We start from the raw sequence: 27,930 nt of genomic DNA on the forward strand, positions 1-27,930 counted from the left end.
GGCCGCGCAGCCCGGAGCCCCGGAGCCCCACGGACGCCGGCCCCGAGCCCCTGGGCGCGCAGGAGCCCTGCCCGGACCCCATCGCAGCGGCTGTCGAAACCGCGCCTGACCCCGACGGCGGCCCCAGGGAGGAGGCGGCGGAGACCGTGAGGAAGGAGGATGAGGGGGCGGCCGAAGCGAAGCCTGAGCCCGGGCGCACACGCCGGGACGAGCCCGAAGAGGAGGAGGACGACGAGGACGATCTCAAGGCCGTGGCCACCTCTCTGGACGGCCGCTTCCTCAAGTTCGACATCGAGCTGGGCCGCGGTTCTTTCAAGACGGTCTACAAGGGGCTGGACACGGAGACCTGGGTGGAGGTGGCCTGGTGTGAGCTTCAGGTGAGGGCGCCCCAGCACGCAGGGGGCTTCCCGCAGGGTCTTTGCGCGAGTCGTCCTTGGGCCTGTCCTTGCTCCTGCGCCTGGCCTTAAGAAGCCCTGGGGGCGACGGAGCTCCATGTGTGTCGCCCTCTGTGTGGGTGGCCGGCAGGATGCGTACCAGGTGTGCGGACTGCATGTGCGGCCCGGCTGTGTCTGTGCGCAGGTTGCGGTTCGTGAGTCAGCTGGTGGCGAGGGCAGGCCTCTGGTGTGCTTTTGGTGTAAGTGTGCGCGCTGTGGGCATAGAGAGGGCCCTGGAGAGTGGGCCCCGGAGGCTGTGTCTCTTAGGCGGCTGCTTCTCCAGTCCTGATGACCTACTTTAATGACCCAGGGAGTCTGGACTGTTGTGTCTTTGCAAAACAGTGTGGAGGCTTCAAGGCCTGGTGTGTGCAGTTACAGAGTGGTTTGGGGGCTCTGAGCTGCTCATAAATTACGACTTTCCTGTGTCCGGCAAGCTGTGGCTGCCCCAGCAGGGAGACCTGCAGAGACTGCTTCTGACCCTGGGCCTGTGACCCAGAGGTGGTGCCTGGTAGAGTTCTGGGGCCGGCTGGGCAAGGCCTGGAAATGTGGGTAGTCGCCTCTGCTGTTCTGAGAACTCCATTTGTTCACAAAATGGACGTGTGAGAGGTCTTAAAACCGAGTCATGCAGAATGCGGGTGGGGGTTTTCTTGGCTGCAGAGGCTCTGGGTATGCATTTTTCATAATCCTGCCATCTCCGTGGTGTCAGCCCCAGCCCTGGAAGATTATATAAACAGCCACCCTAGCTGTCTTGGGCCAGCCTTGGAAGCAGAGGCCATGCCTGTCCAGGGGGTGTTTATAGGCCTCCCTCCTTGGAGGAGGGCAGCTGTCAGGCGTGAGCCAGTCTGGGAGAGTGCCGGCTGGAGGTGTAAATGTACTTCGTTGGCCTGTAAAGTTAGCTGGCCATCCAGTCCAGGCCTGACACGGGGCTGGGGCTAGCTGGGGCAAGCTGTGTTCTAGGGCCGCCAGCCACACTGCAGGACGCTTGTATTTTTGGCTCAGAAATGGGATTCAGTTGCTATATCCTCGGGCCCCTACAGGGTGGCCTGCATGTGTGTGCAAGTCTGGCTGATTCGGTGGGTGTCGACCTGTCGTCAGCCTTTCTCCCAAGACAAAGAGCCCCAGAGACCTGCCTCTCCACCACCTCTTGGTTCTGCCTTGGAGATGTGGCTTTTCAAGGCAGGGGTCAGTGGCATTGTGTGAGGTCCTTAGGAGGGACTGAGCAGCTCCCCTCTTTCATGGCCCTGCAGGTTCCGATGGTACGGGAAAGGCGGTGGGTGGGGCAGCAGGCTGTGATCTGGGGGTCCTGGGGTGTGCTGGGCATTCCTGCTGCAAGGGAAGACAGAGAGAAGAGAGGTCCTGAAAGGGGAGATGACTCTTGATTCTGGTGAGCAGTCTTCCTGCTCTTGCCCACCGACCCGAGCACCCTCAGGTGCTGCCTCCCAGGGCTGCCTGTGCAGCCTGGCGGATGGAGCAGGGGTGCTGCTGCAGACTGGATTTGAGTTAGATCTCAGCAGCCAGAGCCTGCTGATTTGGCTGGGGCATCTCAGGCGCATGTGACTTTGGAGCTTGTTAGTTCCCATTCCCTTTAAGGAAAGGCAAGCAGTTCTGTCTCTGGGTCTGTCCCCTGCGGGCAGGGGGTGGAGCCTGGCCTCTGTCCAGGGGTCTCTTGCTCCATGACTCTAGATGGGAACAGCGACCTAGAGGTGCTTCTGGTCTGTATGCTTCTTGTCTATATGTTGATGTTCCTTGCCGGGATGTTATTGGTGCCCCAAGCTGGTGGTTTCCCTGAACCTCCCCCAGAAGAAATACCTCCAACATTTGTCCCTGGTCAATGTGTGTCATTTGGGATCAGCTCCCTCTGTCTGTGCTGATCTGAGAGGGTTTTCCATGAGAGGGAGTCTGGACCCACTTAGAATAGCCCCCTTTGCTGAGAACCTGGTGTGTTTTGGGGCTGTGCTGGAAGCCGCCTCATCACAAACTGTGAGGACTGAGGGGAACAGCCCCCAAGGTCGCCAGTGAGGAGATGGCAGGGCACTGTGGGATCAGGGGAGGAGGGCCCCTGCCTGTGTGTAGAGTGGTACAGGCTGACTTTGTGCAGAGCTATTGGAGGGACTGATGCGGCTGCCTGTGTGATGTCGTGGGTGTGGGCCAGGGGCTGGTGGGCGTGTGGAATGGAAGAGGGTCGGGTGTAGGGCTGCAGGGAGATCAGGGCTGTGGGAGGGACGTTGGACTCCGCAAGGGGAGTGTGTTCCTGGGTGGGATGCGGGGTCAGGTCTCACTGAGCAGAGGGGCCACCCTGCCAGGGAAGGGCGACAGATGGCCGCTCTTTCTCTAGGTGTGTTGGCTTTGTGCTGGGAGGGGCTCTCTTAGTCCACAGTGTGGAGATGCCATCCGGCACATGACCCCCGCATTCTGGGCATGGAGAGGGTTCCTGGGAGTCATGCTTTACACAGCGGAGGGAGGGTCTAGGGAGATGTTGCCTTCAGCCAGGAGCCCTTCTTGGAATTGCTCTTGGCCTCCATCCCTTTATTCCCCTACGCCTGCAGCACCTGCAGTCTGCCCAGGTGCCTGGGCTCTGTTCCCCTTCCTGCCCTCCGCAGGCTGGGGGGCCTCCCTGGAGAACTGAGAGGCGCTAGTGGGGCTCACTTGTGTTTTTCAGGGTTCCTTGCCAGACGGGGGAAATGCCTTCATGTGGACCTAGTAAGCCTGGCTTAGAGGACATCTGATTTCCTTTGATAAATTAGCGTTGGAAGAGCTCCGTAGAGAGAGTGATATTTATTTATCTCACATCTAAGGGCAGTGAGGTGTTTCACCTTCTGAATTCTCCAGGTGTGCAAAGCTGGAACATGCACTGTTTTTTGTGGGAGAAGCCATTTAAAAATACCTCCCTGTCATTCTTCTCTTGAATAAACTTTCATTCTTGGCAGCAGAACACATTACGGTAACAAAGAAGGAAGTAAAACACCAGAATCCCACCGCCTTCCTCCTTGCCCACATGTCCCGTGTTCCTGTGGCCACCTTTGGCCAGCCCTGGTCCCCCCGCAGACCCCTGTACTGTCAGACAGGGTGTGGGGTAGCCTGGGGCTCCGTGTCGGCTCTGGGAGCATCTGCCACCTGCCATAGCCGGCTCAGCTACACTGGGGATGCCCATCTGGGTTCTGGGTCACTGGCCTGACCTTCTACAAGACCCTCCTCTAGGGGGTGGTGAGGCCACAGTACGGCACAATGGGGAGGTGCCTGGCCTGGTGCCGTGGCCACCACTTGCTCTGCTACCTTCTGTTGGGTCAGCACAACCTTGTTCCCTCCTCGTTTTGGTGTTGAACTTTTGTGACTTCCTTGCCCTTCCTGGCTACCCAGGTTGCTGGACCAACACTATTCCATGTGGCTCAGGGCTCCTGCTCTCACTTGCCTCCACCTTTGAGTTGGCCATAGGTCCCCAGGTTGAGAAAAACTAGCCAACTCAGACCCAGGGAGGCAGCCTGTTTGCCTTTCCTGGACCTTCCTGTTTCTGCTGTGTCTCCCTCGGGTACCTGGAGTAAGCTTGGTTTTCATCCCCTTTAACAACACTGACCCCTCCCTGTCAGTAGCTCCCTACTTTTGGGGACACAGGGTCTTAGGACCTCAGTGCCGCTGCCTCTCAGCTGCTGTGGCAGGGCTAGAACCTGAGTTTCCTGAGTTGGTGCTGGGGCCTGCACCCAGCATGGGGGTCTTTCTACTTCCTGGAGACGTGCATTCCTTGATCCTTGGCTCAGAGCACTTGCTGGGCCCTGGCAGAGCAGTGTGAGGCCTATAGAGGACTAAGGGTGGGGGTGCTGCTGCTAGTTCCAGAAAGTTACAAAGTAGGTCTTGCTGCTGCTTGGTGCTGCCCAGAGGGGTCAGGAGCAACGTGTCCTGCCCAGCCGGGTGTCTCAGTGTCCTGTCCATCTTCCTGGGTCTGGGAGTGGATGATGCCTGTGGAGACTCGCTGTGTAGAGCCTGTGCCAAGCCGGTGGTCCCCCCACCATCCTCCAAGGACAGCCCAGCCACCCGACAGCCTCTGTCCTAGCCGTGAGCAGCCGTGCCAGTGCCAGTGCTGAGCTGGCCCGCCGTCCCCTGCAGGTGGGATCCTTATCACCTTTCTAGGCAGGCCCTCTGCATGTCATGGGCCATGCAGCCTCCGGCCAGGGTTTGGGGCACTGGAGAGCCTGCGTGCTTTGCACCGATGCCCTCTTGTTGGAGGCCAGCCTCACCTGTTTTCAGCCCTGACCGAGCTGACATGGGGAGAAGAGGAGACAAGGGGGTGAGCTGGTGCTGAGCACAGAGGAGGTGCGTGGCACTCACTCACTGGGGCAAGACAGTCAGAAGGCTTGACCCGATTTGACTGCTGGTCACCCCTTTTTAAAATTCTCTGAAGTGCTTAATTTTATTGGGAGAGTTGTAATTTGAAATCATTTGGATGCTAGCACTGAATTTGTTTTCCTGGGTGAGATGTTTTCTGCGCCATGCTGACCATGGTTTTGGTTTAGTTGGCAAAAAAGGCTGGCGCTAGCTGCCTGAAAGGCCTGTGCAGACGGGCTTTCCCTCCCTCCCACCAGGGCAGAAATGTGGGCACCGAGCTCTCAGTGGTGCTTCTGTCCCTGAGTGGTGGTGGCAAGGTGTGTGTCAGCAGCGATGACAGACAGCAGCCTGTGCAGGCCACCGTCATGGGGTACACGTTGAGGCTCAGGCACCACAGCTTGTTTTCTGCTAGAAGCAGGTGCTTCCATGGCTCAGCGGTGCCTCGTGGGCTCCTGGCTGAGCTGAATCAGGACCAGGCCGCCATGGACTTGAGTGTAGCTGTGTTGCTCTCTGAGTCCTGGAGGGAGGACCCCAGCACTGGCTCAGATGTGTGGAGGGCCAGCCCCCACATGCTGCTCATTTGATTTGCCTTTGTCAAAGCTTGTGTTTTCTCATTCCTCGTCAGCATGTTAGGAGGTCTGCCAGGGCGGCTGGACACGCCCTCCTGCAGCACTGGAACCTTCCGTGGTGGCAGAAACATCCTACCTCTGCATTTGTGTCTGCAGGCCCTGCGGAGTGCCCGGGATGTGGCTGGGGCAGCTGTGGGTCAGTGTTCTTATTTTTCCTCACATTAAACGTGGATACGAATGTCCACACCTGCCCTGGCTGCTTCACGGGTCACCCGCGTCTCCAGGCTTGATCTTGGGCCTTCCTCTAGGCAGCTGCTTTTCCAGAGGATAAAACAGACCCAGGTGACCTAGAGGTGGCCACTGGGATACCAGACAGACCCAGATGGGGACAGCTTATAGACCACCTCACAGCAAGGGAGATAAAGGGGCCGGGACACATCAGGGCTGGAGAGGCCAAGGAGGCATGAGATGGGGCCTGCTGGAGACTCCCGGGGAGGACAGGATCGGGTCACTTGGGCTGTGAGGACCCAGACTTGGTGACAGTGCCATGACCATGTCAGGCTCTGGGAAGCAAGTGGCCACCAAGTCCAGGACAAGCTCCAGGTCAGCAGGAGGATCTCGTGGGCCCTGAGAGTTGCATCCCCCCACCCCTGCCCTGTCATTTCCTGGGATAGCTGGGGGCTTACTCTCAGGTTGGGTAAAGCTTTGTTGATGGACAGCTAGACAAAAGATATCATCAAGAGAAGGAGAGGGAGCAGACGTTCCAGAAGGTTCCAGAGGCCTGTGCCCGGGTCTCAACAGCGCAGGCTTGTGTGTACATTGACTCAGTGAGCATTTGTTGAGTGTGTGTCCTGGTTCTAGGCCTGGGGCTACCCTAGTGAGCAGGACAGGTCACCGCCCTGGGAGATAGAGCCTGTGAGAGCCGGAAACGTGTTGGGCAGGTTGGGGAGCTCTGAGGGAGGCCGGAGTGGAGTAAGGTTTTAACAGGATCTCTCTGGCCACCTTGGGTATAGTTGGGGATGAGGGTAGAGGCAGGGGACTAGCAGGGAGGTGACTGCCACTGTCTAGGTGTGAGACTACAGGGCTGGTACTGGGTGGGATAGAGGCAGGGAGGGGAGAAGCATCAGATTCTGGGTGCAATTGAAGGTGGAGAGCACAGGATTTACATCAGATCTGAAGGTAGAGAAGGTAGGAATCGTCTGGGCGCGGTGACTCACGCCTGTAATCCCAGCACTTTGGGAGGTTGAGACAAGTGGATCACTTGAGGTCAAGAGTTTGAAACCAGCCTGGCCAACACGGTGAAACCCTGTCTCTACTAAAAATACAAAACAATTAGCCAAGTATGGTGGCGGGCGCCTGTAATCACAGCTACTTGAGAGGGTGAGGCAGGAGAATCGCTTGAACCCAGGAGGCAGAGGTTGCAGTGAGCCGAGATTGTGCCACTGCACTCCAGCCTGGTTGACAACAGCAAGACTCCGTCCTCAAAAAAAAAAAAAAAAAAAAAAGGCCGGGCGTGGTGGCTCACGCCTGTAATCCCAGCACTTTGAGAGGCTGAGGTGGGCGGATCACGAGGTCAAGAGATTGAGACCATCCTGGCCAACATGGTGAAACCCCATCTCTACTAAAAATACAAAAATTAGCTGGGCGTGGTGACGGACGCCTGTAGTCCTAGCTACTCGGGAGGCTGAGGCAGGAGAATGGTGTGAACCCGGGAGGCGGAGCTTGCAGTGAGCCGAGATTGCACCACTGCACTCCAGCCTGGGTGACAGAGCCAGACTCCATCTCAAAAAAAAAAAGAGAGAGAGAGAGAGAAAAGGTAAGTAGGAATTATGGTGGCAGCAGCTTTGGGCCTGGCAGGATGTGGCTGCTGTCCTCGTGCGGGAGGAGGAAATGTGGATTTGGGGGAAGAGCAGGCCTTGGCTTGGGATGTGCTTAATCTGAGTGCTTCGTAGGTGGCCAAGGGTGGTCCTCGTGGGATTGGGATCTCCCAGGCTGATCCTGAGTTGGGAGCCTGGGTGGGCACCCCAGGAGTGCAGGGATGGGCCAGGACTGTGTCTCAGGGGAGTCTGGAGGGAGGAGCTCATCACTGTGCCCAGAAGGGCTGCCCAGGACAGGACAGGAGGGTGCTCCAGGATGCCAGCACTGTTTCAAAACATGATTAATGCAATGGGCAGCAGATTCTGAGTTTTAGGTGCTAAGACAAAATTGGGAACTCTACTGTACCTTAAAGACAACTGTCCCTTCCCTTGGGAGTTACCCTTCTTCCCACCCCTGGGCCCTGCTGGCCACCATGAGTCCACGGTCTGGGTGGGGCTGGCCAGTAGTCCGGGGCTGGCTGGGCTGGCCCCTCACCTTCCAGGACAGCTGAGACCTGCAGCCCTTCTATGCCCATAGGCATCTTGTAGGTGTCTGTTGGGGCCTGTGGCTTGGGCCTGGCTTCAGGCTGCAGCTGGAAGATACCCAAGGTGATGGCATGAAGCTTTAGGTCACCTCGTTGATGGAGAAGAACTTGACCTGGCCCAGCAGAGGTTTGGGCCCTGTGTCTGGGTCTCCCTTGTAGTCTGCCCTGGCTGTGCAGCCACGATGAGGCATCAGCATCTGCCTGCCATGATGGGAAGCGGGGTTTGGGAGCCTCGCAGCCAGGAAGGACATCACCCCAAAGGTCCCGGCCACCCTGCGCTGGTGCACACAAAGTACTTCAGGGTTAGGAGGGCCCTGCCATGTTCCCAGTGTGTGGCCATGGAAAGGCACCTGTTTTTGTGAGCCTTGGTTTACCCTTTTGTGCAGTGCAGATGGTGCGAGCTGCCCTTCACGGCTGGGGCACTATTGAGAGAAGTGTGTTTCACCTGAGCACACAGGGTCCTCAGGTCAGCCTCTTTTCACCCCTCTTGCTCCCTCTGCAAAATAAACAGTTTGTCTCCAGCAGAGATGTGGAGAGCAAGCCGAGCCAGCAGGTGGAGGCTGGTTCCCGAGGCTGCCTGTCTACCCGCCCAGGAGCTGTGGACACCCATGCCGCTGTTGTCTTAGCGCTTGAGCTGCCGATAAGGAAAAGGGTGTGAACAGCAGCAGCTGGGATTTTTGAAAAGCAAGCTAGGATCTGCCTCTGACCGTAGACAATTCAGGGCTGCGTTTTGGGGAATCTCAGCTGGGTGGAGAGGCCTGAGCAGGGATGCTGGAGGTTGGCAACCTGAACACTGTCTGCAAGTTTTCCTGCTTCTGAGAGTTTTCACATCCAATTCTCTTCCCTGGAGCATTGAATTCTAAGGATTTCCCAGAATACTTGATTACAACTTCTAATTTAAGTTAGCTCTCATTAAATTATATTAACTTTTTTTTAAAAGAACAGAAGAAAAGTGGTCAAGGCAGTGCAGTATTAGTGAAAGAACAGACCAGTTGATCAATGGAGTAGAATAGCAAGCCTGGAAATAGACCCTCATGAATAAAGTCAACTGATCTCTGACAAAGGAGCAAAGGCAATAAAATAGAGACAAGATCATCTTTTCAACAAATGGTGCTGGAACAACTGCACATCCACATGCAGATAAATGATTCCAGACATAGACCTTGCACCCCTCGCAAAAAATAAAATTGGCCATATGCCTAAATATAAAATCCCAAATTATAAACCTAGTTTTGGCAGTGACTTTAGACGTAACACCAAAGCCACAGTCCTTGAAATAAAATAATGATAAGCTGAACTTGATTAAAATTAAATGCTTCTGTTCTGTGAAAGACACTGTCAAGAGAATGAGAAGACAGGCCACAGCTGGGGAGAAAATATTTGCAGTGACCCATCTGCTTAAGAACTGTTGTCCGAAATATACAAAGAACTCTTAAAACTCAACAATAAGAAAACAATCAGCTAAAAAAAAAAAATAGGCCAAAGAGCTGAACAGATACCTCACCAAGGAAGACACACAGATGGCACATAAGCATATGAAAAGATGTTGCCCATCATAAGTCATCAGGGAATTGCAAATTAAAACAGTGAGCTCCCACTGCACACCTACTAGAATGGTCAAAATCTAGAACACTAACACCAAATACTGGTGAGGATGTGGAGTGACAGGAACTCTCATTCATTACTGGTAGGATTGCAAAATGGTACAGCTATTTTGGAAGGTCTTTTGGTAGTTTCTTATAAAACTAAACGCACTCTTACTATGCAATCCAGCAACTGCGTTCCTTGGTATTTACCCAAAGGAGTTAAAAACTTAGGTCCACACAAAAACCTGCACACGGATGTTTATAGCAGCTTTATTCATAATTGCCAGAACTTGGACGCAGCCCAGATGTCCTTCAGCAGGTGAATGGATGAACACACTGTGGCACATCCAGACAATGAAATCTCATTTAGTGCTAAAAGAAATGAGCTATGAAGACACGAAAACACAGAGAGGAACCAGAAATGAATATTTAAGTGAAATAAGCCAAATCTGAGAAGGCTGCATATTGTATGATTCCAACTAGATGACATTCTGGAAAAGGCGAGAAACCATGAAGACAGTAAAAAAAAAAAAAAAAGGATCAGTGGTTGCCAGGGGTTAGAGGAAGGGAGGGATGAAGAGGCAGATTTGCAGGACAGTGAAGCTGTTTTGTATGATACTTTACTGGTGAATACATGTCATTATACATTTGTGAAAACCCATAGCATGTACAGCACCCAGAGTGAACCCAAGTGTAAATGGTGGATTTTAGTTATCATCAGTATTGGTTTATCAATTATAACAAGTATACCACACTAATGCAAGATGTTAATAATAGGGGAACCTGTGTGTGGATGTGAGGGAGTGTATGGGAACTCTACTTTTTGCTCAATTTTCCCATAAATCTAGAATGTCTCTAAAAATAGTTGATTAATTTAAGCAACACAACAGCTACATTAAAGATGTTTGCAGAAACGGGCCGGGTGTGGTGGCTGATGCCTGTAATCCCAGCACTTTGGGACGCCGAGGCGGGTGGATCACCTGAGGTCAGGAGTTTGAGACCAGCCTGGCCAGCATGGTGAAAACCTGTCTCTACTAAAAATACAAAAATTAGCTGGGCGTGGTGGCGGGCGCCTGTAATCCTAGCTACTTGGGAGGCTGTGGCACTAGAATTGCTTGAATCCAGGAGGTGGAGCTTGCAGGGAGCCAAGATCACGCCACTTGCACTCCAGCCTGAGCGACAGAGTGAGACTTCGTCTCCAAAAAAAAAAAGATGTTTGCAGAAATGAAAAAAAAATCACCCATAATCCAAGTGAACACAACTGCTTTTATGTTTGAATAGGACTTTCTAGGTCTTGTTTACATGTATATATCATTTAAAAATACAGCTGCAGTTCAAGGGTGTCACAACTTAAAATCTGTCTCTGGAGTGTCTTTAAAGCTATCGTTTTGCAAGAGGCCATGGTTCTGAGGTTCATTCCTGGTCTTAGTGCTGTTTTGAACCCTTTGTTGAGGCTGGCTGCAGAAGGGGTTCTGTCACTAGATGTGTTTGGGGAGTGGTGGGTCAGGCAGGTGTTGGTGTTAAGGAACTTCTCAGAGCCTTTACAATGCCCACTGTGTTGTGAAGCTCTTGAAGTGTGCGAGGGGGAAGGTGTTGGGCTGCCCCTTTTTTTTCTTTCATTTTACAGTTATCTTATAAGCCAAGACTGGCTCGGGGAGGGGCGTAACAGGCTGACTGGTGGTGGAGGGTCACTGGGGCTCCCTCTGGCATCCACCCCCCCCATCCACCCCTCACCCCTGCTTTCTGGGCACTGTGTGTGCCTGCTGTCCGGTGGGGGAGATGGGACAGTTCTCAGCTGTGAGCTGACTGTGGGAAGCAATGCTGACCTTTGATCCTACTCAGAATCAGGAATCTGGAGATGGCCAATGTGACAGTCCTGGAGGTGGCTCAGCAACATCAGCTGGGACATGGGGCTTTCTCTCTGTTTCTTCTGTCCTCATCCATGTTGGCATTTTGCCCCTAGTCTTGCTTGGCCTCATGGCTACAGTAGGGCTGCCACAGCTCCAGGCATCACAACCACATTTGATGGCGGGAAACAAATGGGTGGTTAGGTGGGGGCCAAGCAGTCAAAAGGTCAATTTCTCAAGTGGCTTTGTTCCTATTTTAATCCATAAAGAGAAATATTTAGCAGGGATTCTCTGGTCTCCTTGGTTAGCATGGGTTTGTGTGGCCCACTGTAACTGTGCGTGTATCTGGGAGAGGCTTGATTGGTTTAACAGGTTATGATCTGTTCCCTGGGGCATAGTGAGTTTCTGGGTTTCTGTTGGTCAGGAGGGGTGGCAGGCTGTGGGTGGAGCGTGCCTGCTGTATCTGTCTTGGTTACCTTGCCCCTTCAAGACCGTCAGTGTCTGTGTGTGCTGGAGCCCTCCTCTACCTGGGCCTGCAGAGGACAGCACAGCACACATGCCTGCTGCATCTGCAGGCTCCTCCCTTCCCACAGCTCCCACACCCGGGCATCTGTGAACCCTGATGATTTTCCTTCCCTCCTGAGTGGCCACCCCAGCTCCCTACCCTCTGTGCCAACCCTGGCAAAGCTTTTTCCTCTCTGCCAACAGTCTAGTTTTCATGTATCCCTAATGTTTTGCTTTGGGAAACTTTGGAAAAACCAACAGAGAAGTTGGAGTTACCAGTTGTTGGTGTTTGCCACTGTCCTGTGTATCTGTGCCTGTGATTTCCTGACCCATTTGCTGTTCACCCCTGGGTGCTTCAGCCTGTGTCTCCTGGTAGGAACGAGGATGCTCCCACATCGCCTCCACCCCCTGCCATGCTCCAGGCACTCCAGGATAGGACCTGAGGCGCTCAGTGAGGTCTCAGATGGGTGGACTGCACGTCCCCGGGAAGGGATCCGGGAAGTCAAGGATCGCGTGTTGTGTCTGGTTGTCATGTCAATTTCAATCCAAAACAGTCCCTCCGCCTTTTGTTATTACTGTTCTTAAATCTGTCAGCATTGTCTTCTGAAGGTTTAGGGCCAGTGGTCTTGCGTGGAGACCCCATCTGGATCTGTGTGGCGTTTCTTTTTTTTCTTGAGGGAGTCTTGCTCTGTCTCCCAGGCTGGAGTGCAGTGGCGTGATCTCAGCTCACTGGAACCCTCTTGGGTTCAAGCGATTCTCCTGCCTCAGCCTCCTGAGTAGCTGGGATTTATAGGTGTACGTCACCATGCCCAGCTAAGTTTTGTATTTTTAGTAGAGACACAGTTTTACCATCTTGCCCAGGTTGGTCTCCAACTCCTGACCTCAGGTGATCCGCTTGCCTTGGCCACCCAAAGTGCTGGAATTATAGGCGTGAGCCACTGTCTGGCCCTGTGTAGTGTTTCTGTACGACCGTGTGAGGTTGTGCATTCCTGGCTCGGGTGCTGCGTGTGCAGGTCAGAGCCGGCTAGGCTGTCCCTGTGGGGGACCTAGAGGAAGTCAGAGTGCTGTTATTAACACAGAAATGACCATGCTCATGTCAGTGGGGCACCCCTCTAGAGGCATATCTGCTCCCTGGGAGGGAGGTGCTGTGATTCCCCCCTCAGTAAAGCTTCCCAGTTTACTAAGGAGGAAACTGAGGTACAGGAAAATATAGGATGTTGTCCTGTACACCCAGGCAGCCAGGGGCTGAGTGGGGACCCGCACAGCCTGAGGGGTTGTGGCACACCTGAGGAGGGTGGACTGCAGGCTCAGGTGGTTCTGGGGCTCAGGGTCGCCCGGCTCCCTCCTCCCTTTAGGTGCCTGAGGCACCTGAGCTGGTTGAGTGGTTGATGCTACCAGGACTTGCTGTCAGCCTTGAGGGAGCTGAGCGGCTGCAGGTTCCCCAGGCAGGCGGGGCTTGCTGGCAGGAAGAGGCTGATGGGAACCCACCTGTTGCCCATCCAGCTGCTTTGGGTGGGGCCCCTCCTCAGGCTTCACAGGGCTGTGTTGTTCCTCCCACCTGCCAGCCCTGGACCAACTCTGTTGAGTTGGGGGAGGGTGCCCGGGCATTGGGTTTCATGGGGATGGGGGGGATGGCCACTGTGGAGGGGGATGCTTGCTAGGGAAGATGACATGATGGACGTGGAAGCCTGACGGAGGAGGAGCTGTCCACAGCCTCCATCCTCTGACATGGCAGTTTTCACTTCGGTATGTGCCCTTCTTAGCTTGTTTTTTATACTCTTGGACATTTTTGCTAAGTCATGATCATAGCATCTGTGCTGATATGTGCAGTGACAGTGAATAGACCAGACCTCCTCTGGGCCCCCATTGCCAGCCCAGCCCTAGACCTGCTGCCCCTCTGTCCAGCCCTGCCCTCTTGCCTCATTGTCCTTCCACCCCTGTCCTTGCTGCCCGAGACCTGGAGTTGAGCTGGGCACTTTGGTGCAGTCTCAGGCTTGGGGCCTTCTCAGGTGTGAGTCAGGCCTGGGTCAGACCCACTTGTCATCCTCTCACTGGCTCGATTCGGGGTGGGTGGAGGTCTGGCTCAGTCCCAGCCTGGCCCCCTCCAGCTGGACCCAGGCTCTCACGCACCCTGCATACCTCCATGCTGTCCCCTGTGACTGGAGGTCCTTGTGTGGACCTTAGACGTGTGGGCAAGTCCCCTTGCCCTCTGTGGAGTATGGCTTCTCAGCCTGGTGGTGCTGGGATCACACAGGCCTCCCAGAAGGAAGATGACTGATGCCTGGGTCTGAGTGGGCCACCTCTCTCCCATTCTGGTGGCAGCAGGACTGAGCCGAGATGCCCCTGATTTTCTTGTTTTCAGGCTTCCCCCAATGTTGAGGACAGTCCTGAGCTCTGGACCTCGTGACCTCCCACTGTAGCCCTGCCCAGGTTGGTGACTCTAGGCTACACTACTCCACCCGGTGGCGGCTGGGTTTGTGCGTCAGGTGGTGAGAGGTGCCCTGGGCCTCCTGTCTGGCCTTGTCCTGTGTCTTCAAGTTAGGCAGCCATCTTCCTGGGTCAGCCAGCTGCAAGGCTGTTGACATGTGCCCAGACAGGTCTCTTGGAATTTTTTGTCTTTAATTAAGAGGTTCGAGCAGTGTAGTGAATTTGTGTTTTGGAAGAAGCATTGAAAACACAAAGCTATGGGCCAGGCGTGGTGGCTCATGCCTGTAATCCCAGCACTTTGGGAGGCTGAGGCGGGCGGATCACGAGGTCAGGAGATCGAGACCATCCTGGCTAACACAGTGAAACCCCGTCTCTACTAAAAATACAAAAAAATTAGCCGGGCGTAGTGGCAGGCGCCTGTAGTCCCAGCTACTCAGGAGGCTGAGGCAGGAGAATGTTGTGAACCTGGGAGGCGGAGCTTGCAGTGAGCCAAGATCGCGCCACTGCACTCTAGCCTGGGTGACAGAGCAAGGCTCCATCTAAAAAAAAAAAAAGAAGAAGAAGAAAAGAAAACACAAAGCTGTGGAGAAGAGCTAGGAGGGGCAACAGTTGGGCAGGTTGTGTGTGTGTCCAGGGCAGTCCCAGCCTGGCGCTCCATCCCCTCAAGGGGGGCAAGTGGTGGGCCATGCTGAGCAGGCACTGCATGGGGATGCTGCCTGGCTTAGTCTCAGCCTCCCCTGCCCTTGGCCCCACCTGGGAGTGCACACCATGGAGGGCTGCAGGAGTTAAGGTGCTGAGGGGTGGAGAAGGTCCATCAAGTGGAATTGTTGACTCTGACACCCCTGGGGACATGGATGGCTTATGGGGTGCCTCCTCAAGGCCTGGCCTTGCTCTGGCCCCTCGAGCCAGATGTCCAGGGCAGGTTTGTCTGATGGGCTGTCCAGCCTGTGTCTGTCACTGTTGCAGCAGGTCCTGGGGCAGCTGAATATGGCTGGGTGATCTTTACAGGAGGGAGGCCCGAGGCTGTCTGTGTCTGCCCAGAGGAAGGCACGTTTCTGCACGTTCCCTTGAGAGCCAGCGGTGGTGGGAGATCCACAGTGTTGGGGAGCCCAGTTGCCGGCTGGACAATGATGGCCTATTGTCCCCTTCAGCCTCTCGGCAATTCGACGCCTACCCTGGGCTGCCAGTGCTCAGTTCCTCAGCCTGTCAGTCCCTCTGGTGCCCTTGGCTTGGTGTGGTTGGACGCAGTGAACTGGGCCCCCTCGTTTGCGGCTGAGCTTGGGGAAAACGGAGCCCAGAGGATGCCAGAGCACGGCCCTCCTGCTCTGGGTACCTCTTGGGCCTCTGGATTGGGCGGCTGAGAGGTGAGACAGCCACATGGGCTCAGGGTGTGGTGGTTGTAGATGGGCTTCGTACAGACAGCCACCTGTGCCATTTGTAAAAAGAGGGTTAAAAAGGGAGGCATGAAAGCGGATAAACTTGGCTGGGCGCATTTATGAGAAGGATGAAATAGGGTTAGCTGAGGGAAAAGGGCCAAAACCTTTAAAACAGCTATAAACGAAACAGAAGAAGATGAAAAAATACATGGAAGTAGATTGTAAGATAGAAAGGGACAAGTGAGATTTTTTAAAGGTAAAGGAAAATAAAATGCTGACAGCAAGGGGCCTTGCTTTTACTGGGATGGATTCTTAGGGACAGTTAGTGTGTGTGCAGCCCCTCCCCAGTGAGGACCTAGGCGTCCCCTCATGGCAGAGGGTCCCGGTACCACCGATCCTTTGCATCCTGTGGCTGTACTCTGCCTGCTTTAGGGTCCTGCTTGAGATGAGTCTGTGCTGCTCCGGCTCTTAACACCCCCTCTGTGTGGCCGAGTGCGTTTCACTGTCTGCTTGTCTCTTGCCATCTGTGGACACCGGGGCTCTCTGGGCTGAGACTGTCCCGAGCAAGGCTGCCTAGTGTTCACACTGGGCTGGAGGAGCAGGGGGAGTGGAGACGGGTCCAGGTGGGCTGCCGACCTGGCCTTCACGGCTCGAGGCCCCTGCGTGCCTTCCTAGGTGGGGTGCTCACGCTGCATGCTCTTGGCAGCCTGGGAGGTGGAACGTGGAGAACACGTGCCTGGCCACGCGGCTCATTCTTCCTGCTGCAGAGCTTGTGGGAGCAGGGCTGGGGTGTCAGCCCGGCCTGGCCCGTTTCTAGCTCTGAGCACTGTGTGCAGAAAACTAGCGCCTAAGCCCCAGGTGGGGCGTGTCTGAGGGCTACGGACAGGTCCTGTGGGGAAGGCCCTTCCTTCCCTTCCCTGCCCAGGGTTATATGTCGGACCATGTGCCTCCCAAGTGCCCAGGACCTGCGCCTCCCTCGTGTCCTGAGAAGAGCTCTTTTGGCTCATATCTGGCCTGTCTGAAATGGCCTGTCAGCCTCTGTAAATATTTGATGAAGGCAATGATAAAAAGACAAAGGCATGCTCTGTTCCCCCGAGGGGAGCGAGATGGTGACATTGGAACGTTCCGGCCCTGCTGGCCGCTTCCCTCAACTGTTTATGGATGGGGTTTAGGCAGGCCCTTTGTGTCCGCGCTCCCACTCACCGCAGGCCAGAGTGGAGCCCCTTGGGGCCTGGCAAGGCTGAGCAGAGGCAGCTGCCAACTTTCCACCTGGAAACCAGGCTGGGCCGGTGAGGGTTGCTGGCTGCGCTGGAGGTCACGGGGGTCTCACGCTCTGATGCTACCTGGGACATACCTAGGCCTTGGCCTCCAGGTGGGCTTGGAGAAGTGAGGGGTGACTAAGGTTTGGCGTGGGACCCTGACTATACAAGATGGCTCTGTGCCTAGATACCACTGGGCCCTGGTGGGGCGGCCACTCAGCACGGTGCAGGCCACCCCCACTCACGCCTCATTCCATGGCTGACCCCAAGCTCCTGGCCCTGCTGCGTGTGGGGGCCTGGTATGCTTGTCAGGGCCTCTGCTGGGTTCCGTGTGCACGTGTGTGTGTGTGTGTGTGTGTGTGTATGTCTCGCCTTTGGCTTGCTTGCCGGGGAACAGGCCCGCCCCTCCAGCGCTTCCGTGGGAATGAGGAGCCCTTTGAGTTGACCTAACTAAGGGGCCACCTGTCCCGTGGGCAGTCGGCCCGGCCCTACCGGGGGAGAGGACACTTTCTGCTTGGGAGGGGCAGGAACTGCTGGGAGCCACAGCTCTCAGGGAGGGGTGGGTATTTGCACGGCTGATGGCCTTTCCACAAAAGGTTTCCGCTGTGTTTTCTCGCTGGGGGAGGGAAAATTACATGTGGGTGGGGCTGGGGCAGGTAGCGTGGTGGGGGCCGAATCAGGAGGGTTGGAAAGACCTTAGTCTCCAGTGTGATTCTGGACACTGCAGCTGGGGCGCAATGCGCCTCCCTCACTGAAGCCTCCTTGAAGCCCCTGGGAGCTTTTCCCCGGGGTGGGAACACTGAGGCACACATAGCTTGTGCTTGCTGGACACTTGTAGCTGGAAGGCCTGCTCGGAAGGGCTAGGCTGCCTTTGCAGGGGTGGGGATTCTTGCTGGTGTAGACATCACCCTTTTTCCTGCAAGGACCACGTCTAAGGCCATTTGCAAGCCACCCAGGCTGGTTTCCACGTGGCAACCATTGGAGGAGAGAGGCCTCTGGGGTCTGTGTCCAAGTGGGTGACGCTGGAGGGTGGGGGGCACGGGATGCTCAGAGCCCCACAGGCCATGTGGGGTGGGGCAGTGATGCTTTTGCTGGAGGGGTAGGGCCCAGAGCTTTTTGGGGGGTGCTGGGAAGGTCCTTCCTGGGGGCTGCAGGTGTGACCCCAGTAGGGGAACCCCAGGTATCCTTTGCTGAACTCAGCTCCAGGACCTTGAGCTGCAGTGAGGCCCCCTGGGGCCTGGTGGGCCAGGGGTTTGGCCCAGGGAAAGATGGGGCAGTCAGGACTGTGGCTGGAGTGGACAGTGGTCTGAGCTGGGGGCATTGGTGGGGGTGGTAGCAGAGGATGCAGAGGAGTGGCCACCCAGGTTGGGGAGGCGTGGCACAGGGTGGGGTAGGGGACTTGGGGGGGCGCCTGCCGAGTGAGGAGGTTTTGGGTTTTCACTGAAAGAAAAAGCAAATGAGAACAGGCAGCCCCGGGGAGCTGGGAGACCCTGGCCACAGAACAGGTTGGGAGGGAGCCTGTGAGGGTGGCTGCGGGGGCTGGGTGACGAAGGCCTAGTCCCTGCAGCCTGTGGACGTGCCACTGCACGTGGCAGAGGTGACTTTGCAGATGGGATTAAGTTAAGTATCTTGAGACTGGGAGATCGTCCTGGGCTGTCAGGGTCGGCCACATGTCGTCTTCAGGCTGTCCTAAGTGGGAGGCAGGAGCTTTTGAGACAGAGAAGGGGATGTGGGTGTGGAAGAGGGAGGAAGGGACCGTGGGATAGGGAACGAGGCATCTCCAGCTGTAAGAGAATAAAGGTGTTGTTGGAAGCCCTGTGTGTGGTGATTTGTTACTGAAGCCGGGGGAGGCTGCTGCAGCCTGATCACGGATACTGGTTACCCATGCAGCCCTGTGGACATGGTGCAGCCGGGGCCAGTCAGGCGCCCTGTGGGAGGGATGTCCTGAGGGCTTCCTAGACAAAGCTCCCTGAGCGGGGCCCGGAGGCATTGATGGGGCCGCAGGACGACATCCTTGGGAACGAGTGTCAGGGAAGGCTAGCTGGTGTGTGTGTGTGGTGGGGATGGGGGTGTATTCTGGCCAGTGCTGGAGAGGAGAGGGCTGACATAAAGCCACATTGAGGAAGTGTTTTAACTGCCTGCCTGGTCAGTGGGTACTGGGGAGCCACTGAAGGCTCCTGGGGGAGAGTATATGAAAACCATTCAGAGATACAGGCTTCACAGATGTCTATGAGGTGCCGGGAGTGGGAGAAGCAGAGGCAAGGACAGCCTGGGTGCTCAACATTTCTGCTGGGGAGACAGACGAGGGCGGGCAGAAGAAATGATGGCCTCTGTCAGCTGCATGGAATGGAGAAAGTATATCAGGTTACAGCTTCCAAGAATCAGGCAGGCCCAAGCACCTGCAGGTAGAACTGCCCGGGTTTGGAGTGGAGGCCAGAAATGCGGGGCCAACCCTCGGGGCTGTGGGCCCCAGGAGGACTCAGGGTTCTAAATATACTGGGAAGCCCCACTTTCCCCCAGCAAACTGGTCGGGTGCCCAAGGTGCCTGGCATGGGGGATGCTGCAGGAACAAGCTGCTGGCTCCCACTGAGAGGCAGGGGTGGGGAAGGAGACCTGAGCCATCACGGTCTGGGTGTGCAACAGGGAGGGACAGAGTGGGTGTTTGGAGGCTCTGTGACATGGCTGACATTCAGTGTCCTGCCTGGCTCTGATGTGAATGTTGCAGCAGATTGTCAGCACTGTCCGGGGCTCAGGGAGGCTCAGAGAGTGAGGGATGTCTGAGGACGCCAAGGAGGAGCATGGGTGTGTGGTGGGGGTGTGGGGACCCCCAAGCTGGGCAGGGTTTTGGGGCTGTGTGTCTGGTGGCCCTGGACTGACCCTGTTCTGCCTGGCCCTGGGTGAGGACAGAGGAGGCCTGAGGCCAGCAGGGCTGGAGAGCGTGTCATGCTGGAAGCCACAGGCCAAGAAGTGAACTGAGCTTTCAGGGGACAGCTTCAGGTCAGAGGAGGCCAGTGGATATTGGAGTTAGGCACTCTGTAATATGTAGAACGTGTTGGGCTCAGATCAGAGCTATGTTAACATCTGTGGGAGGTCCTGCTTTCCTCCATCCATTCTGGTACAGATTTTCCAGTTGAGCATACTACCTCCTTACTCCTTCGTTTGTGGATCAGTGTTACGGGTGACTGGGAGGCTTGAGGAGCCCTGGGCTGGGACTCTGCACTTTGGTAGCACCTTACCCACTTCCTGAGGTCAGGGCGTCTGTCAGCACAGATGTGTCAGTGAGCAGACGGCCACTCTGTGGGAGGGCCAACACCAGCCTTCATGGGGAGTGGGCAGCCTACGTGCAGGTGGGAGCCCCTGGACCCCCCAGGTCTGGAGAGGCCATTGACCCCAGTGGGTGGAGGCTGGCACTAAGGCTTAGCCCTGTCCTGGGCCCCCTTGTTCCTGGGGGCCCACCCTGCTGGCCAGCCTCGGTCGTCTCCCCTACCCTGCTGGTCAGCCCCTGTCTGTCCCTACACCCTGTGCCCGGCCCCCACTCTGTCCCTCGGCCCGCCCCGCGGCCGGCTGTCTGGAGCCTGATCTCCATAGCAACAGTTGCTGCTGTGGAAGCTGGCGCCCGCTCAGCCTTATCCCGTGGGGAGGTATTTTTGGCACTGCTGAGGGATTTTATTTTATCTTTGGTGTTGACTTTTACTCTTTGAGTGACACAGACGGAGCTGGGGGCAGCCTTTGAGAAGCTTCTCTTTGGGGGACGTGGTGTTGAGGGCCTTTCTTCGTGGCCCCTTGAGTGCAGGGTCCTGCGAATGTCTTTCTGCTGGGGACACTGGCTCCGTGTGACGCCAGTGCCTTCTGGCAGCCTCTGGGCCAGTGGGTCTCAGGCTCCAGACATGCTGGGGGCTTTGGATGGCAAGAGGAAAACCAGGGGTGGGTTTGAGTCTCAGGTAAAGCCAGCAGTTTGGTGGGGATACCCCTGGAGGCAATTGTTGAGTGCTGGCTGTAGCCTAGACCCTGTGCGGAGCCTCGGGGCGCAATTTTATGGGATCCTCCTGCCCACAGCCCATTTTGTAGTTTAGGAAACTGATGCTGTACAGGGTGGTGCCTGAGGGGCATGCGGGGCGCAGGGCATCGCTCATGTCTTCTGTCCTCCCTGCCAAGGCCCATGTGGACAGTCTGGAGTGCTTGTCTTTTCTCTAATATGTAGGGCCCCATTTCTTTGGGGTTTGGGGCTGTTCCTTTTGAGCCCTCTGTTGCTGGTGGACAGGCCAAGGTGGGCACAGGGAGTTGCCAAGGGTCACCTGCGGTAACATGGGCATGTGGACCTAGGGTGCTGGGGGAAACCCCCACCCTTCACCTCCCTGACCTTCGTGGCTGAGGGCACAGCATTTGGCATGCACTTGCCCTGGCTCCAGTCCCTGCCCGGGGACCCAGGAGACCCTGAGAAGCACGTGACTTGCCCCATCCTAGCCCTGGATGCACCCGGGAGTTCTGGCTGGGGGTGGGGGTAGATTTCTAGGCAGCCATATTTAGTGCCCTTGGATGGGACAACACCGTGGAGGGTGGTAGCTGCGTGACTGGGGGAGGTGGGCGGGCCTGTCCCAGGGGCCAGCACTGGGCAGACGCGTTCTTGGCCTGCCCTTGAGGCGTGAGTGTTGATCATGGGCCCCAGTGCTCCTGCTGCCATCAGGGCCCTGAGTTTGGGGGATGGACAGGAGGAGGCTGTGCCCTCTTAGGGAGGGCAGCCAGAGTCCAGGCCCAGAGTGACACTTGCTTCCCCGAGGCAGGTCTTGCCTTGTGTTTGTAGGTTTTTCTGGGGATGCACTGTGACAGTGACTGGGTGTGCAGCAGCCTGGGGTTACTGAGAGCTGGACGTGGAGAGGGGAGGCAGTGTGTTTTGTTCTGGTTCTGCCACCCCCTGGGAATGTGGAGGACTGCCTGGCCCTGTCTCTATCTGCTGAGTGGGGGGTAAGCTCCCAGCTTGGAGGGGCACCTTGGGGCTGCTTGTGATGCCCACCCCTGCCAGGCTTCCTTGGAGAGCAGAGAGGCTGCTCCCAAACGTTAATATCCTGGGGCATCCCGATGAGAGGCCAAGCCAGCTGTGCAGGAAGCTGAGACCAGAACCCCCAGGCATTATTATTAACCCGTTATCATGGGAACGTGCAAGCAGACCGGAAAGTAGAGGATGCTTGACAAACCTCACATCCCACCCCAGTTAGTTATCGGGGTCTCCCGTATGTCCTTTACCTTGTTCTAAAATGCTCAGGCTTGGATAGCACTCCTAAGTTGCAGAGCCATGGTTTGACCTGCCCCAGATCTCTGGCGGGGGGCCTTGTCCACCATTCCCCTGCAGACAGCAGACCTTCAGCTCCCCACCAGCTCCTGAGGAGGGTGCGCATCTGTCATTCATGACTTCTCGGTCAGCGTGCAGTAGGTGTCCAGTGCACGTCCGGGGTGATCAGGCCAGCCCCTCCTTTTTTGGACCCTTCAGGAGGAGCCCAACAGGCTGGTGGAAGCTCAGGCAGAAGCATTTGGGGTTTGTGAGCTTTACAGAATTGGTAATTCTGTCTCCAGTGAGTGTATTTGGTGCAAACCCCAAAGCCATTTATAGAACAGATGCCAGAGGGAGCACTTGAGGAAATTAAACTCCATGGTAACCTCACTGTGGAAATGAAAATAGCCTCACTGTCAGTGCTCTGCTGCTGGCCTAAGTCACGGGCCAGGATCGCAGTGCCTGCAACAGGGAGGCTCGCTTGCTGCCGGCACCCACGCCCTCTCCAGGCGCTGTCTGTTTTTAGTTTTGTGAAGTTCAGTAGATTGCAAAGAATTTGGGAAATACAGGAAAGAAAAAAAAATTCCCGTGGGTTCAGAGAGAACACAGCCACCGTTCTCGTTCCCAGTTCCATTCTCATGCCTGTGGACTTTAGGGGCACAGCTTCGTGTCCCACCCCTTCCACGAGGCACCTTGATGCCTGCTCCCTTCCTCCTTGTCCAGGGGCTTCGTGACTGCCCTGAGGACCTTCATCTCCTCCCCAGGCCCTGCCTCCAGTGCCTGGCTTTTGTTGCTATTATAAATAATGCAGCAGTGACGATTCCCAGACAGAACACACAAGTATCTCAGTTTTGGTTGGTTTTCTGGAGGAGGGGACGTTCCCAGGTCCAAATTACCGGCTTTGGAGATGGGTGTCCCTTGTCACATCACCCTGCTGGAACCGGACGTTTCCACTGAAAGTGGAGTTTTTGTGTTCATGTTGTCTGCCGCCCTCTCACTTTATATTCTTCTGAGAAATATTTTGAAAACAATAGAGGTAACACGTTTTTGTAGAGAAAGGAGAACCACCCACACCCTTGTCACCCAGGCTGAAAGGGAGGCCTCATTTTTGTGTGTCCTGCCATTTGGCTGGTTTCTCTGTGTGCACGTTTTCTGTGTGCATGTGTCTCCATGTATACATGTTCTCCATGTGCATGTGTTCTGTGTGTGCATGTGTGTTCTCAGTGTGTACATGTTATGTGTATTTGTGTGCACGTTCTCTGTGCATGTGTTTTGCACATGTGTGTGTTCGGTGGTCTCCATGTACAACGTGTCCTGTGTCGTGTTCTGTGCATGTACAGTGTTCTCCATGTGCAAACATGTTCTGTGGTGTGCAATGTGTTTCTGTGTGTCTGCGTGTCTGTGTGTTTTGTGCATGTTCTCTGTGTGTGCCATATTTCTGTGTGTGGTTTTGGTGTGTTTGTAATGTGTTCTGTGGTATCTTGTTGTATTCGTGTGTACTGTGTTTTATGTGTCTTTGTGTGTCCATGTGTTCTGTGTATGTCATTGCGTGCGTGGTTCTGTGTGGTCTTCGTGTGTTCCCTGTGTGGTTCTTTGTTTATGTCTTTTGGTGTGTGTGTGTTCTGTGTATTCTTGTGGTATGTGTTCTGGTGTTTTTGTGTTGTTCTGTGTGTTTTTTGTGTGTATTCCTGTGTGTTCTTCGCGTGTGTTGTGTGTTTTGTCTATGGTGTGTTGTTTTTTTGTGGATTTTGTGTGTGTGCATGCCTGTGGTGGTGTGTTCTGTGTGTTCTTCGCGTGTGTACTGTTTCTGTGTGTTTTGTGCTGTGTTCCCTGTGTGTTTTGTGTGCTGTACTGGCCAGCTGTGTGTTCTTCTGTGTGTGTTCTGGTGTTCTTCGCGTGTGTTTGTTTTTCTCATATGTGTGTTCTTTTTTTGTTGTGTATTTTGTGTGTGTCATGGCTGTGTTGTGTTCTGTGTGTTTCTTCGTGTGTGGTGTGTTCTGTGTTGTCTGTGTGTGCTCATGTCCTCTGTGTGGCATGTCTCTGCGGCTGTGTGTGCTTTGCTGTGTATTCTGGGTATAATGCATGTTCTTCGTGTGTGTGGTGTGGTTCCTGTGTGTTGTCTGTGTTGCTCATGTCCTCTGTGCCATGTTCTGTGGCCTGTGTGTGCTTGCTTGTGTATTCCTGTGTATATGCATGTTCTTCGTGTGTGTTCTGTGAAGTGCGTGGTGTCTCGTGTGTACAGGTTCTGTGAGTGTGCATTTTCTACAAGTTGTGCGTGTTGTTTGTGCATTCACATGCGTGCAGCAGAGCCCCTCCCTCTGATGGTGTCTTGGTGACCACAGCTCCGGGGGTGCTTGGTGCCCTGGCAGAGCAGCCTCGTTCTTGCGATTTTCCTTTACGATCTGACCAAGATGTTGCAGCTCTCATGTGAAACTGTGGCCTTGAAGATCCTTAGGAATGGCTTTTTTTCTTCCAAATGATTTCCTGGAAAAACAACTGCTGAGCAGAAGGACATAGACCTTTGAACAGGGGAATGTGGTGGTGGGGCCAGCCCAGGTAGGTGTGAGCACCTGGTGGCCTCCCTGGGGTACGGAGTCCATGGCGATCTGGTGTTGTACGGCCACAGGACAGGCCTGTGGCTCCTGAAGGCACACTGGCGCAAGGCTGGGACATGCTGGTCTCTGTGCCTGCTCCCCGCCCCTACCCACTGCGTGTGTAGCAGGACAGCTGTGGGCTGGGGCTGCTTGCTCTCCATTGGGGTGGCCCATGGAACACCTCAGCCCTTGTGTACCTTTGAGATGGGACAGGTCTTGTAGCCTGAGGTGGACCTCAGTCCCTTCTCCCTCGTGTCCAAGACCCTGGCTGAGGCCTCAGGAACCTTAATTTGGAACATCTGGGATGATTCTGGTCTTGGTTTGTTCTTACCACTTCAGAGGGGGTTCTGTAGGGTTTTGGGGTGCTGTTGAGGAGGAATAGTTCAGAGGAGAAGGGGCAGCTCCCAGGGCTGTGCTTGGGTGGAAGGAACAAGCTTGCATGTGGTGGAAGGGGGCTGGCGTCTCTGAGCCAGGCCTGCTGGTGGCACTGGCTGTGTGGCCTCTCTGGGTGCCTCAGGGCAGGGTGGAGTGAGTGCTGAAAGTCACCATTGCTGATGGCCCAAGCCCGCCCTTCCCCCAGGATCCCAGGGGGATTCTCCATGTCATCCGCCAGGAAGCATGTGGGGCTGGTGTATCAGGGTCACATGGTGCCTGTGTCCCCACTTTGACTGGGGGATTGGTGGGACATCCCCACAGCATGGCCAGGGAGGAGCCCCATGCCTGTGGGCACCAAGATCATGACCTCTCTGTGGACAGGTGGAAGATGCATTTCCATGCTGTGGTGGGGACTTGGGGGTTCCCCTCTTTGGGGCCCCACTGTGAGGATGGCGGGGTTGGGCAGCAGTCCCATGGCCTGACACTGCCTGCTTGGGTGAGCAGGGCCCATGGCTGGTGTGGCTGATCAGCCGACGGCCTCATGCACTGTCCCCACGTGAGTGACTTCCCTGCCTCTCTGCAGTAAGCGTTCCCACCCCGGGGATGTGGGCTGTGGTGCTCCTGAGATTTGGGGAGGACAGTGGGGTGTCAAGGGAGATGGGGCTGTTTGTGCTGATGGAGGGGTGAGGGATGGGCAGGGTGGGCAGGGATGGGGGACTAGGGTGTTGCTCACTGTTGGGCCCCTGCTGGATGACTAGGGGCGCTGGCCACAGTATGAGCCCAGGGCAGACCACTGGCTGCCAGGCTGTGGAGTTGGGTCAGGGGTGGCTGTCACAGGAGCGAGTGGGACCCCACTGTCTGTAGCTGCCTCTGGGCCCATTGAGCCCAGGTGCTGGAGGACTCGCCTTTCTGTGCACATGGGTGCTGGGGCACTTGAGCCTGCCCCGCATCAGCCTGGTGACCTGTGCTCTCACTCAGATCTGTCCACCTCCTGAGCCTGCTGAGATCATACCAGGCCCCTTCCTTGTGAGCCCACAGGCTCCACTCTGCATCCCTGAGCAGGTGAGGGCTCTCTGCCCTTCTGGGCCTCAGAGTAGAGAGCGAGATGGGCAGGCCTGCTGCCTGAGGGCCGGTCTCTCCTGCTTCAGGCTCCAGGGCACCATCATGGTCATTTGTTCTCCAGATGTTTGTTGTTTCTTTTATGTCCCAGGCTGTGTGAGGCCAGCACAGACACAGACCGCTCTCCGAGGTGGTCAGGGCTGCCTAGGGAGCCCAGGGGACTCAGTGGCTTCCAAGGAGAACATGTCCCAGAGAGTCTACCCTCATGTGCTCCATATCATTCACTCATTCATTCCTGCCTTCTTCACGACTCATGCACTCACTACAATTCCACTCATTCATGCATATACATTCACTCACACATTCCCTCACTCTATATTCACTACTCATCACTCACACAGTTAGCTGATTACTCACCTCTAGTATCATCTCCTCAGTCATCCACTCACTCACCATCCGCGCACTCTCACTCATCCACTCACTCATCCACTCTCATCCACACTCACTCACCACTCACTCTCATTCCTCATTCCACACTCACATTTACTAATTCACTTACTCATCCACTCACTCACTCATCACTCACTCCATCCACGTCACTCACTCACTCACCCTCACTCACTCATCCTCCATCCACTCACTCATCCAATCACTCACTCACTTACTCATCCACTCACTCTACATACTATGCCACACTCACACATTTCACTAATGTCACTCACTCATTCATCTCACTCACTCACTCATCCACTCACTCACTCACTTCACTTACTCATTGGGCTCATCCACTCCCTCACTCTACTCACTCACCCACTCACTCATCCACTCACCTCACCACTCATCCACTCACTCATCCACTTACTACCCACTCACTCAGCCATTCACTCACTCACTCATCCACTCACTCATCCCTCACTCACCCACTCACTCTCCACTCACTCACCACTCATCCACTCACTCATACACTGCACTCACCCACTCACTCATCCCACTCACTCACTCATCCACTCCATCCATACTCACCCCACTCACTCACATCATCCACTCACCATTCCTTATCCACTCACGCACATCATTTACTCACTCTTCAGTCATCCATCACTGATCTACTCCTCACCACTCACTCATCCACTCACTCACACTACACTCCCACTCACTCAGCCTTACGCACTCACCACTCACTCATCACTCACTCACGCATCCACTCACTCACTCATCCACTCACTCATCCACTCACTCACCACTCACTCAATCCACTCACTCACTGCATTCAGCCACTCACTCAGCCCACTTACTCACTCATCCACCACTCCACCCACTCACGCACTCCATGCCACCTCACTCATCCACTCATCCACTCCACTCACTCAATTCACTTTACTCACTCAGTCAGTCATCGCACTCACTCAGCTACTCCCTCACCCACTCCACTCATCCACTCAACTACCACTCATCCACTCACTCATCCACTTACTCACTCACCCACTCACTCATCCACTCACTCACTCACTCATCCACCCACTTACTCACCCACTCACTCATCCACTCACTCACTCACTCGTCCACTCAGTCACTCATCCACTCACTCACTCACTCACTCACTCACTCACTCATCTACCTCATTCACTCATTCATTCACACACTCACACATTCACTCACTCATTTACTCATTTGCTCACCATTCAGTTATTCATCTATTCATTCATCATCCGTTCCCTCACTCATCATTCCTCACTCACTAGTTGTTTATTCACTGGCTCATTCATTCAATTCACCTAATTTTAACTCTTCAATTGTGGGAGGTGCCCCCAGACCCTGCAGGAAATTACACAATGGAGAGATTTCATTCCCTTTCTTCCCAGGCTACTCTAGGTTTCAGCAAAGGCAGCAGCCAGCCATTGGGATAAGGATAGGTT

The 27,930-nt window shown here is 55.2% G+C and overlaps 1 protein-coding gene across 1 annotated transcript in view; it reads left to right on the forward strand.

Moving 5' to 3' along the window:
* Positions 1-27,930, forward strand: part of WNK2 (WNK lysine deficient protein kinase 2) — a 143,644-nt gene that overhangs the window by 3,459 nt on the left and 112,255 nt on the right. The window contains exon 3 of the mRNA XM_017853687.1: positions 1-377. Within this exon, the coding sequence (XP_017709176.1) occupies positions 1-377 (377 nt within the window). The remainder of the gene's footprint in view (positions 378-27,930) is intronic.

The sequence above is a fragment of the Rhinopithecus bieti genome, unplaced genomic scaffold (genome assembly GCF_001698545.2).
Source record: "Rhinopithecus bieti isolate Rb0 unplaced genomic scaffold, ASM169854v2 scaffold_37505, whole genome shotgun sequence".
NCBI classification, from domain to species: Eukaryota; Metazoa; Chordata; class Mammalia; order Primates; family Cercopithecidae; genus Rhinopithecus; species Rhinopithecus bieti.